Source organism: Papaver somniferum, chromosome 10, assembly GCF_003573695.1.
Source record: "Papaver somniferum cultivar HN1 chromosome 10, ASM357369v1, whole genome shotgun sequence".
NCBI lineage: Eukaryota > Viridiplantae > Streptophyta > Magnoliopsida > Ranunculales > Papaveraceae > Papaver > Papaver somniferum.
This window is the reverse complement of record NC_039367.1, coordinates 93,076,168-93,087,481: the sequence shown is the minus strand read 5'-3', so window position 1 is coordinate 93,087,481 and position 11,314 is coordinate 93,076,168. Positions and strand designations below refer to the sequence as shown.

Genomic DNA, 11,314 nt, shown 5'->3' with positions numbered 1-11,314 from the left:
AATTTTCACAAATCTCAATATCAATCTTTATCTTTTTCTAGAATAATCTTCAACTCCTTCCATGTTTCTAGCGCCATTATGTAGTTGCAGGAAATCCTACACTACATCCCTCATATGATTTCATTGTTGATTCGCCTATTCTTAGGTTTACACTCTTAATTTTATTGATTAATTTCTGAATATTCTTACAAGGAAAACAAAGAAGTCAAGAATGGTCTCTGCTCTGAAATTTCTCTCTCCTATTTACTGGTTTCTTACTTCAAAAAAGATCTCTCTCTCCTTTACAACTCAAATGACTATTTATAAGGAAATACATAGTGGATGACAGCTAACCTGTCCTTTATTTTCGGATATGATTTGCGACATTCTCGCAACCTTACAAATGTTAATTTCGCAAGCTCTCTAATTTTCGCAAGACTGTCACATCTTTCTCATGACTTTAGATGACGTCATCTATTCTATCATTTCTGAAACTGTTCTGCGACGCTACTGTGTTGTACCATTGGTAATTTCACTGAGACATAATTGTTGCGAGATTCTGATCCTATATTAGGTCTTACATTTGCCTCTTGAAAAATTATATTCGCAAACTAGGGTGTACGCCATAAAGGTTCGCCCCTTTCTCTTTTGTCATTGTTCTCTGATTGTCTTCTGTAAAATTCATTATCTCTGCGAGATTCTCGCACATCATCATATTGTATTTGCATTTCGCAATCTCAATTTTGTCATTCAATAAAATGTATTTTGATAATTTTACTTATTGCGAGAGTGTCGCAACAAATTAATCATTCATACATTTCTTGTTTTTATTACCTTTGCCATCATCTGCTTCTTTATTATTTTCTGCTACTGCTTCCTTGGTAGTGGTATGTTCATCATTTTTATTCTCAGCTAGCATTAGTTTCGCAACATCTCTTCTTCTTTTCTTTCGATTGCATCCACCATCAACCTCTCACTTCTTTTTGTCTCTTTAATTTGTGTCGCCAATTTTCCTTCTTGTTTGCTCTTCCTTCGCAAGATTCTATCTCAGTTTCGTAACACCTCTTTCCTTCAACCCAATCTCCCTTTATGATTCCTACACCTCTGGGGTGAGGGAATTTGATGCACTGGTGGAAAGTTGAAGCTACACCTAGAATCACATGTAGCCAAGGTCGACCATTTAATGCATTGTAGGGTGATTCTACATCAACGACATAGAATAGGATTTCAGAAGATATTCCCTTCAATGGAATTCGCATAGTAACCTCCCATTTAGCCTTGTTAGCAGTACCATTAAAACCATATATCTTATATGTTGATGGTATAAGATCATCATCTCTTCCTCCCATAGTTTTATAAGTATGATAAAATAAGATGTTTACAGGGCTTCCAGTATCGATTAGAATTCTATTAATTGCCCATGAATCTTCAGCTTCATCATCCCCATCTTCTTTCGGTTTTGGATTAATTTCTAATTTTACTATCAATGGATTATCATGTACCTCTTCACCTTCGGGGATTTCTTCTGCGGTAAAAGAAATGATCTGTTTCTGCCATTCCTCTAGTGGCGAGATTTTCGCAATATTCATAACTTCTCTTCCATCATTATCTCTTGCGAACATTCTACTTAAAACATTGTCATGAAAATCTTCAATTGTCTTGTATGAATGTACGATAGAGTGACAGAATAGATTCTTTGCTTTTGCACCAACTTCTATGAAGAATGTTTCCTTCTTTTTCATCGTGTTTACTTTGTGATGCTTTGGTGGTGGTGGAAATGGTTGAAATTGTGGGTGCCCTACTAAAAAGTGGTTTAGTTTTCCTTGATATATCATTCTCAGAATAATTATTTTTACATTTATGCAATCATTTGTTGTATGTCCATGAAAATGATGATAAGAACAAAACTCATGAATTCTGTGGTTTGGAGGTGGTTCCGTTCCCATGTTCCATGGTGTTGGTATATTCTCCATCAAAATTATACCTTCCTATATTTTCTCCACACTTGCATTTAGAGGTGGCATCTTGATTTCTTCCCATACTACCTTGTGACCTCCTTGTCCTCTATTATAGTTTTGTCTTTGATCTCCATAAGTTTCTTGTGGTTGATCGAGTCTTTGAATCTTGTTATTTCCACCACGATTGTAGAAATTTCTTTATCCTTCATACTCCTCTTGATCTCGGCTTCCCATAACCACCAGTTTCTATTGATTGTTACCTGTCACCTTCTCTTGTTTTACTTGCGAAGTATTCGCTACTGTGTTTTTTAGCTTGGGTAATAAGCTTGCATTCGATGTTTGTGAACTGGTGTTCACAACTGGGTATGATTCCATTTCATTTTGCATTTCCTCTAGAGCAATATATTCTTCTTCAAGTTCTCGCAATTCAGTCATTGTGATCGTATTCTTGACTCTGAAAATTTGGACATACAATAAGTTGGTTGCAAACATAGCATTGATAAATAATAATATAAGATATCTCTCATCTACACGGCCAGCCATTTCGCTACACATAGTCCTCCACCTTTTAGTTAGGTGCTTCAAACTTTCGCCAATCCTTTGTTTTAATCCAAACACATCTTTTATACCAGGTCGCGAAGAATTATTAATTAAATATGCCCCTAGGAATGTAGTCTGCAAATGATTGAAGGATGTTATTGTATTCTTTGGTAGACCTTCGAACCATTTTAACGCCTCCCCTGTTAAGCTGGATGCGAAATACTTGCATAATACAACATCATGATTTTCCCATTGCAACATGCACCTTACGTAGGCTTTAATGTGTTGAATCGCACAAGTTGTTCCATCAAAACTGCTGGTTAATGCGGGCAAATTGCATTTCGGTAGTATTCTTCCTAATTGTACTTCCCTTGTAAATGGAGTTTTCGCAGCTTCTTCTATAGCTTCATCCAATTGTTTTCTGCCTACTTCTCCTCTATTATTTAGCATTCCTCTCATTTCTTCTAACTCTTTCAAGATTTGTTTATTTACACATGAATTTTGATCCATTGGTCTTTTTAATTTCTCCTCTCTTCTTCTGCGTTCATGTTTTTCTTCTCTCGCGAAATTTTATATTTCTTCTTCATTATCCTCATCTCGTCCTCTTCTGCGAGTTTCTTCTTCATCTCTATCTTGAATTCGCATATGATTATGTCTCTCATTTTCCCCTTCATGATTTTATTCATTTCTTATTAATTCCATTCGCTGTCTTTCAGCCATCCTCTGTATTCTATCATACTCTTCATTGATATTACCGTTATCCCGATTTTGTGTACGCCTTTTTTCTCGATTGTCGTGATTGTTCTGGTGAATTGTCTTCTGAAGCTCTTGTCTTCCATTTCTCTCAATCTTTCACGTTCGCAAATTAAACGTGCTTGTTCAACATAATGTCTTTCAATTTCTTCTTCAATCGTTTGTTGATTTCTTTGAGTTTCTCTCTCATGTAAAATTATCCTTCCTTCCTCTCGATTTCCTTCGCCATCTTGATCATTTCATCCCTGACGTTGTCCATTATCTTGATTTCTACCATTTTGCCTATCATCAAAAGTTTCATTTTGTGGAACATAACGATCATCAGCTCTTTCTCTATTTTCGCGATATTCTTCATTAGGATTTGATATTTCTTCTTGAATATTGTTTCCAGCATTAATTCTGGGTAAGTTTCGCCTCATCTCTCTTTTAGTCGATCTTGAATATGATTTTTTAATACTTCTCGATCTTCTAGTCTGTAGTCTCATATTTTCCATCCTCAATTCGTGATTTTGCCTTGTTAGATTTCCACGTTCTTCTGCCTCAGCTCTTCTTTATTCATGTATTCTTCGTCTCAACGTTTCTAACGCTCCAATTTCGTCATCTCCATGAATTATTCCTTCATCTGCTTCTTGATTTCTCTCTACCTGTCTATGGTTTCTGGTTTGCTGCTCTTCTTCTATTTCTTCTGCGGAATTTGATTGCCAAGTGTGTATACTCACCCTATCATAATCTATATTCCTTCCTTGTACTAGTGTTTGTTGAACTGGTAGTTGAATTTGATTTTCTCCATTATTTCTTATTCTAGTAGATTCTCCCATTTCACTTCTTTCTCTTCCAGCAATTCTCTTGCTTCTTCTAACAATAGTTGGTTGTTCTGATGTATTTCTTCTTCTAGCTATTTCTTCAATGTTAACGAATTGCAAGAAATTATGTAAAATTCTTAATCAATTACTCCAAATCTTCACAAATCTCAATATTAATCTTCAATTTTTTCTAGAATAATCTTCAATGTTCCCTGTTTCTAGCGCCATTATGTAGTTGCAGGAAATCCTACACTACACCCCTCATATGATTTCATTAACACTCAACTCATTTTTAGATTAACAATCTTACAAGAAAAGATAAAGGAATCAAGAATAACCACTCTCTAGATTTTCTCTCTCCTATTTACTTGTTTCTTACTCAAAAAAGATCACTCCCTTTCCTTTACAATTGAACGACTATTTGTAGGGAAGTACCTAGTGGATTACAGCTAATTTGTCCTTTATTTTCGAATATGTCTCGCGACATTCTCGCAACCTTACAAATGTTACTCTCGCAAACTCTCTTATTTTCGCAGAATTATTACATTTCCTCATGATTTTAGCTGACGTCGTTTATTATGTCACTTCTAAAATTGTTCTATGACGTTGTTGTGTTGTGTTGTTGATAATTTCGCCGAGGCATTATTGCTGCGAGATTCTGATCCTACAAGCTTCATTTTAATTTTACTCTCCATGTTTTGGAGTTGTTAAATTCATTTATGTTTACCATGTAACTTCCATGATTTGATTCGTGGCAAAACGCTTTTCATTTTGGTAAATAAATAAGTTCTTCTCATTTCCTTTTACGAGGGATTATGCTTGGCGGGTAGGCGGAATAACAAAGGTAAACAAATCAAAGTAATTCAAATACGTTATTTTCATGTATTCGAGACATTGGAGTAAACTGCAACAGAAAAAGATTAGGATAGAAACCAATTAAAGTATTGTTGTCTTCCATCTTTCCTCTAACTATTGTTATCATTTACATTTTTTAAACCCATAGGACAATGCTTTGTTGGGGTTTATATTTTTACCGTTTTCAATGTAACTAAACGAAAAATACAAAATATAATAAATTTTCTTTATGGATAAATATATTTTCTTAACCACGGTGACATGGACTGCAAGGCACGAAAGACAATGAGATTATAGCTGAATAGGGATTACGTGCGGAGGAGATTCAAATAGGAGTATATGAAATATTGGAGGAAACTATAGATGAAAAACAGATGTGATATATAGAAACCAGTTGGAGTAGTGTCATTTCCCCCTTTCTTCTGGTTATGGACGAGGCAAAAGTCCATGTTGCTCCGTGAACAACTCGTCTATTCCTTTTGTTTCCTCTGCTTAAGAAGTAAACTTAGTGTTAGGCTGGTAGCATGTGAAATTAAAATGCAACCAGCAAGTACAGAACCTTAGTTATGGTTTTTCGAGAGTAATATCATAGAGAATTTCTTCAAATTCTAAAATTCATGGGATGCATGTGTCAATGCAACTAACAAAATCATAAGACAAGAAAAATCAAAGTAACAAGATCAAATGGTGAGCAAGAAGTTTCCAATTTTTTTCTTTGTGTTGGTCACTATCTTTTCATTTGTTATAAATCCTGCAGCTCAATCGACATGTTTCGGTGAAAGGGAAAAATATTCTGCTCCGACGATTTGGTGTGATAAATTAGGCTGCATTCCCAATCCTTTTACATTCTAAAGCTAATTAGTAAAACTAGCACCAGTGTCTGTCGTTCCAAAATTGTTTCACATGTTGCTTCACAATAGTGAGGTCGAGATTTTGAGTCCCCGAGCGGCACATGATATGTTGGGAAATCAGATTGGCCTTCTTTTTTTTCTCCGGCTTCTCTCTAAAAGAACGGGTTAATTTTCGTAGATATGAAAATTCTAACATGGCTCGAAGTGGAAGGAAAATGTATATTTTTATTATTATTTCTGGAACCCATGACTTTTGTTTAAGAAGTTCACGTCGATTTCGTGATAATTTCCCCCTCCCTGTTTTGTAGTTGTTAAATTCATTTGTATTTACCGTGTAATTTCCATGATATAATTTGTAACAAGGCACTTTTCATCCGAGATTAAATATATAGATTCTTCTCATTTCCATTCATTATGGGTCATGTTTGGTGGAGCAATCGAACTAAGAATTCAAGTAGCTTATCTTCATGCTTTCAAACAAAAACAAAAAAGGAAGAAGAAAAAACTCATCTTCAGGTATACGAGATGGTGGAGGAAACTATTGAGCCGTTGCAAGTTGCAAGAAAACAAGCCCGAGTCTCACCTTTAAAGAAAACAACTAGGTTGACTCAAAAGCCCATGTCCATAGAAAGCTCATCTATGTTTAATGAGTTGATACCAACAAGACACACACATTCAACCTCATAAAAAGATGTTCAAAGTCGCTCTAACATAGCATTTCACTGCAACACCCTAAAAGAGTTCCATAACTTATACCTTTATAATTTCAAGAGCAAAACTCATGGTAAATATCACTTGTTGAGTAATAACAACTTTCCCTAATAAACTATGGATAATATGTTAAAATAAAATGCAAACAGACAAAAAAAATGGGAATTGAATTATTGTCCATATTTTTGATGGTCTATACAAATATCCTTATCACATAATAATTATGTCCCTCTTTATCAATAAGCCCATCAGGGGCCCATCAACAATTTAGGGACTTCCAAATATACCCCATTTTTGAACAATTTAAGGACTTTCGATTTCAGATCTGGAAAAAAAGATTTCTCTTCTCTTTTCTCCTCTATCAGCATCACCACCACCCTACTGCTACTACCAACACCACCCGCCACCACCACCTCCGTCGCAAGATGGAGAGAAATCTTAAACCTAGAGAGAATCAATATCATTTGACAGTGAGAGAATCAATATCGTTTTTTTTATCTGTATCAGAAATTGAAGACCGAGGGAAATGAGTTAGGGTTAGAGAACCGATTGAGGGTTCTGAAAGAAGATTTGCTGCTGGTGTTGCGATTGAGAGATAAAATGAAGAATCAGAAGAAGAATTAGGGCTTTGCTCAATCAGCTGGAATATGAAATTGGAAGTGATGGTTGCTGGGTTAAGAACAGAGAATTAGCTGGTTCGATCTGATATGGAGGAGCAGTTTGTGGTGGTTGAGAAGAACACAGATCGTGGATAAGGATTGTTGTTGATTTCAGAGAGACGATGATGGCAATTCAGATGAAATTTGAAGAAAGTCAAGGGTCTGAGATGATAATGGAATTGAACATGAGATGAAGACATCCGTAAATTGATATGGAGACAAATCGAAGTATACTGAGACAGATCAAGACATCCATAAATTGATTTGCTCTTTTGACATTGGTATGGAGACATTCGAAAGGAATACACTACCAGAAAACTTTTCAAAGTGTATCGGCCGTATATATGTTTGTGTTTTGGGAGGTTGTCTTCACTTGATTGGTAATCAGCAAAGGTGGTCATTGAGTGAGGTATGGATGAGGAAAGATTTTGGTTGGAATTTTTTTTTTAATATTGATAAACAAGTAGGGGCCTTGTTATCTTTGCGTGTTTGAATCTGAAGCATTCCTTCAAAAATGACGCTTTCTCTTATTTATCCGTAAATGGTGGTTGATGGTTTTGTTGGTGGATCTGAAACTGCAGCTGGTGGAAAAATGCTACCAGCTGAAATGGATAAACATCCATTATTGACCCAACTGAAATGGATCAACATCCATTGTTGATCCAACTGAAATGGATCAACAACCATTGTTGATACAAAATTATATGAACCGATGGTGGCGACCGCGACGGTGGCGGTGGTAGCTGCTATGGATTATTAATGGTGGTTGATGGTTTTGTTGATGGATCTGAAAACTGCAGCTGATGAAATGGTAGCATTTTTCCATCAGCATGGATAAACATCCATTGTTGATCCAACTAAAATGGATAAACTTATACTGTTGATCCAACTGCAGTGGATAAACTTCTACTGTTGATCCAACTGCAATGGATAAACTTTTAGTTTTATGCCACTTACTGTTGATCCATCATCATGGATAAACATCCACTGTTGATCCAACTGAAATGGATCAACTATCGTTGTTGATACAAAAATATCTGAACTAGTGGTGGCGACGGTGGCGACGGCGGCGGGCTAGTGGTGGTGGCGGCGACGAACTAGTGGTGGTGTAATGGTGGTGGTGAAGGAGTGGCGGTGGAATATTGGTGGTGGTGGCGGTTGGTAGGTGGTGGTTGTTGAACGGTGGTGGTGGAATAGTAGTTGAATGTTGGTTGTGGTGGTGCTAGTGGTAGAGGAAGAAATTTGCTCCATTTTGAAATAAAGAAAAATATTCCATGGATGAGGGTATTAAGGTAATGTAATATTAAATGGATAAGGTTATAAAAAAATAGGGACATATTTATTGTTGAATAAAGATATACTTGTTGGGTGTCAAAAGTAGGAACATATAATTAATATATATTCATGAAAAAATTATTATCATTTATCAGTAAAGTCTCCGTAAGAGCAAAACTTGTCGTGAAAATCAAAACAATCGGGACTGTTAAAACATTTGTTATGTGCAAATTCATCAGTGAAAAGTTTATCAATCCACGAATCTTTTAATTAATCTTGTTCTTTCATTGGGTGATACTCTCGCCTCCGGTATTTGTTAACATGATGTTGATGTCAACCTTTGTGACATGGTACAAAAAGAACAAGATTTGGTCGTGTATATGACCGTTTTTTGTATTTATTTTGTTTTGGGAAGGATCCAATGACTGGTGAATGCATATAGGGTATGTTTTTTCCTTCCAAATAAGGCATATAGGGTATGTTTTTTGTATTCGGGTTGCTCTAGAGGTCGCTGGATGCTCTAGAGGTCACCGGAAGAGATTCAATTAGGATTATATTTATTTATTTATTGGGCGCTGCAATGCTGACTGAAGAATTTTTCTGATACACACAGCTCCGGAGGCCCACACCAAAAAATATATATGACGCTGCTATGCTAACTGAAGAATTCTTCTGCTATTTATTTATTTTCGTTACTCATACTGACTTTTTTTTTATAAAAGGAAACTATATTGCTTATGTTGAAGAAGTGTTAAAGTCTCTTGCAAGGAGACTACAAATTTCTGCAGAGAAATTATTTAAGAGATTCAAGTTTGTAATTGTTTCTCTAACAGTTCTTGGAATTGCATCAGTTACCCTGTTATCATCTCTACTGACATACGAAAAACTACAACGAATAAAACTTCATCTTAAACTCTTTATTTGCTTCAGAATATTCATGTTTTCCCATTGTATTAGGAGAACATTATCTGTAATTGATTGAGCGACCAACTTTGCATCAGCTTCTACGTGAATTCTTGTGAGTTGCTTCTCTCTAGACCAAATCAGAGCTTCACGTATAACCATGCATTCTCCAGTTTTCGGACTTAGTACTCCATCCGCGTAGAATCCTTTAATCCCTTCACAATTTCCTGCATGAGAACGTAATACAATACAAGTGCCAAGTGTATTAGTCTCTTCACCAAATGAAGCATCTACATTAAATTTTAATATATCCTGCATGCGAGGCTTCCATTGAGAAATTCTATGAGAATTAACAATACTCGTTCTTATGGATGAGTCATGCAAATGAGAACGCGGATGATAATAAATTTTATGCATGGTATTAAAAGGATTGAGATTAACTCCTGAAACACCTTGTCGCATTTGTCCTTCCAAAGTATCCTGCAATAATCGTCAGCGTGTACAACCATTTATCATCATTGTTGTTGCAAATATTTGAGAACCAGTTCTCAACCCAAATTGAGACGCTAGTACACTTACTTTTCACTTCATCTATATCAACATTAACCAATCTCCAGACTGTTCTTGAATGCCTATAATGAAAAAGTAAATGCTCTATAGCTTCTTCCATGTTTCCACATATCGGACACTGTGAATCAATGATGTCATTATAGCGTGCCAACTTATGCCTGGTAGGATGAGAGTCATGAATACATCTCCAAGCAAACAGTTTAATCTTGTGTGTTGTGTTTCTCTTCCACAATGCTTTCCAAACCTTGTTTTGAATAATCCTTCCATTAACAAGGGATTCTGAGTTGTTCATAGTAAGTTTCTTATAAGTACTCTTAACTGAAAATTTCCCATCTTTAGCTGGCATCCAAACCATGATTTCTTCTTTAGAAGTATCAAGGAATGAGTTATGTATCTTCTGGGAAGTATTAATATCAAAAAGCTGATTAGTAAGTTCAACATTCCAGTTGTTGGTGTTTGGGAGAATTAGTTCTTCAACATCTTGATAAAATCTGTGAAAGTCATTAATTGGTTGAGGGGGAGTGTCTTGACCCGGGATCCATCTATCCAACCAAATTTTTGTTTTCCTACCATTATTAACTTCCATGAACTAATTCTGTTAAACAACTTGCAATCCTTTGATGATGGCATTCCATGTGTAAGAGCATTTTTCTGCTTTAAGATCTTGATGAAGAATGTTACCATGCTTGAAGCATTTACGACCTATAATTTTTGCCCAGAGAGCATCTGACTCTGTGCACAATCTCCAAGCTAACTTAGTAAGTAAGGCTAGATTAAGATTTTCTAAGTCTCTGAAGGACAAACCACCAAAATCCTTGAATTTACATACCTTATGCCATGTTATTGGCCTTTTTTCATTGCTCGGTTGGTCATGAACATCGAACGATTATTACAGAAATCGGTTAATGTGGACATGAACATCGACCCGTTGTAGTTAAATACAGAAAACCAAGATCCTTGTAATTTATTTGAATGGATAAACAAATAACAAATATAATTAAGAGTAATGGATTGCAATCAATGATGTTTAGAGATGAGGAAATTTCCTTCAAAATCGACCCACATAGTTAGGCTTTTTAAAATACTCATAGTAGCACCAATACACCATGATTGTTTTGAATCCCAAATTTCCAATGTGAAGTTGTTGTGTAACGAAGTAGAGAAGTACACAACCTATGTATAAAAGTACTTTTCCGTACAATGGGCATCCACTGGAAAAACGTAAGTGGATTAGTAAAATCACCACCTGTGCATATTCCTCGCGTAGGATATAGTTCATACGTCCCTTCTCATTTGTGAGGTCGAGACTTCGATTCCCCCAACCGCTTGTGTTAGGAAATCTGAACGATCTTTTCTTTTTTTTTCTCCAAACATTTCCACTTCTTTTGAAGGAGTATTATAACCTGGCTAAATTGGGGCCTACTGTGACTAATCTGGCCTTACCACTAGAAGATAAA

The 11,314-nt window shown here is 35.8% G+C and overlaps 1 protein-coding gene across 1 annotated transcript; it reads right to left on the bottom strand.

Moving 5' to 3' along the window:
* Window positions 1-9,119: 9,119 nt before the first annotated feature.
* On the bottom strand, window positions 9,120-10,443 carry LOC113315954. The gene is made up of 3 exons (XM_026564191.1): window positions 9,867-10,443; window positions 9,376-9,514; window positions 9,120-9,255 (listed from the first exon to the last, which is right to left on the bottom strand). The coding sequence occupies exons 1-3, from the start codon at window positions 10,441-10,443 to the stop codon at window positions 9,120-9,122; spliced, it is 852 nt and encodes a 283-aa protein (XP_026419976.1).
* Between the last annotated feature and the right edge of the window lie 871 nt (window positions 10,444-11,314).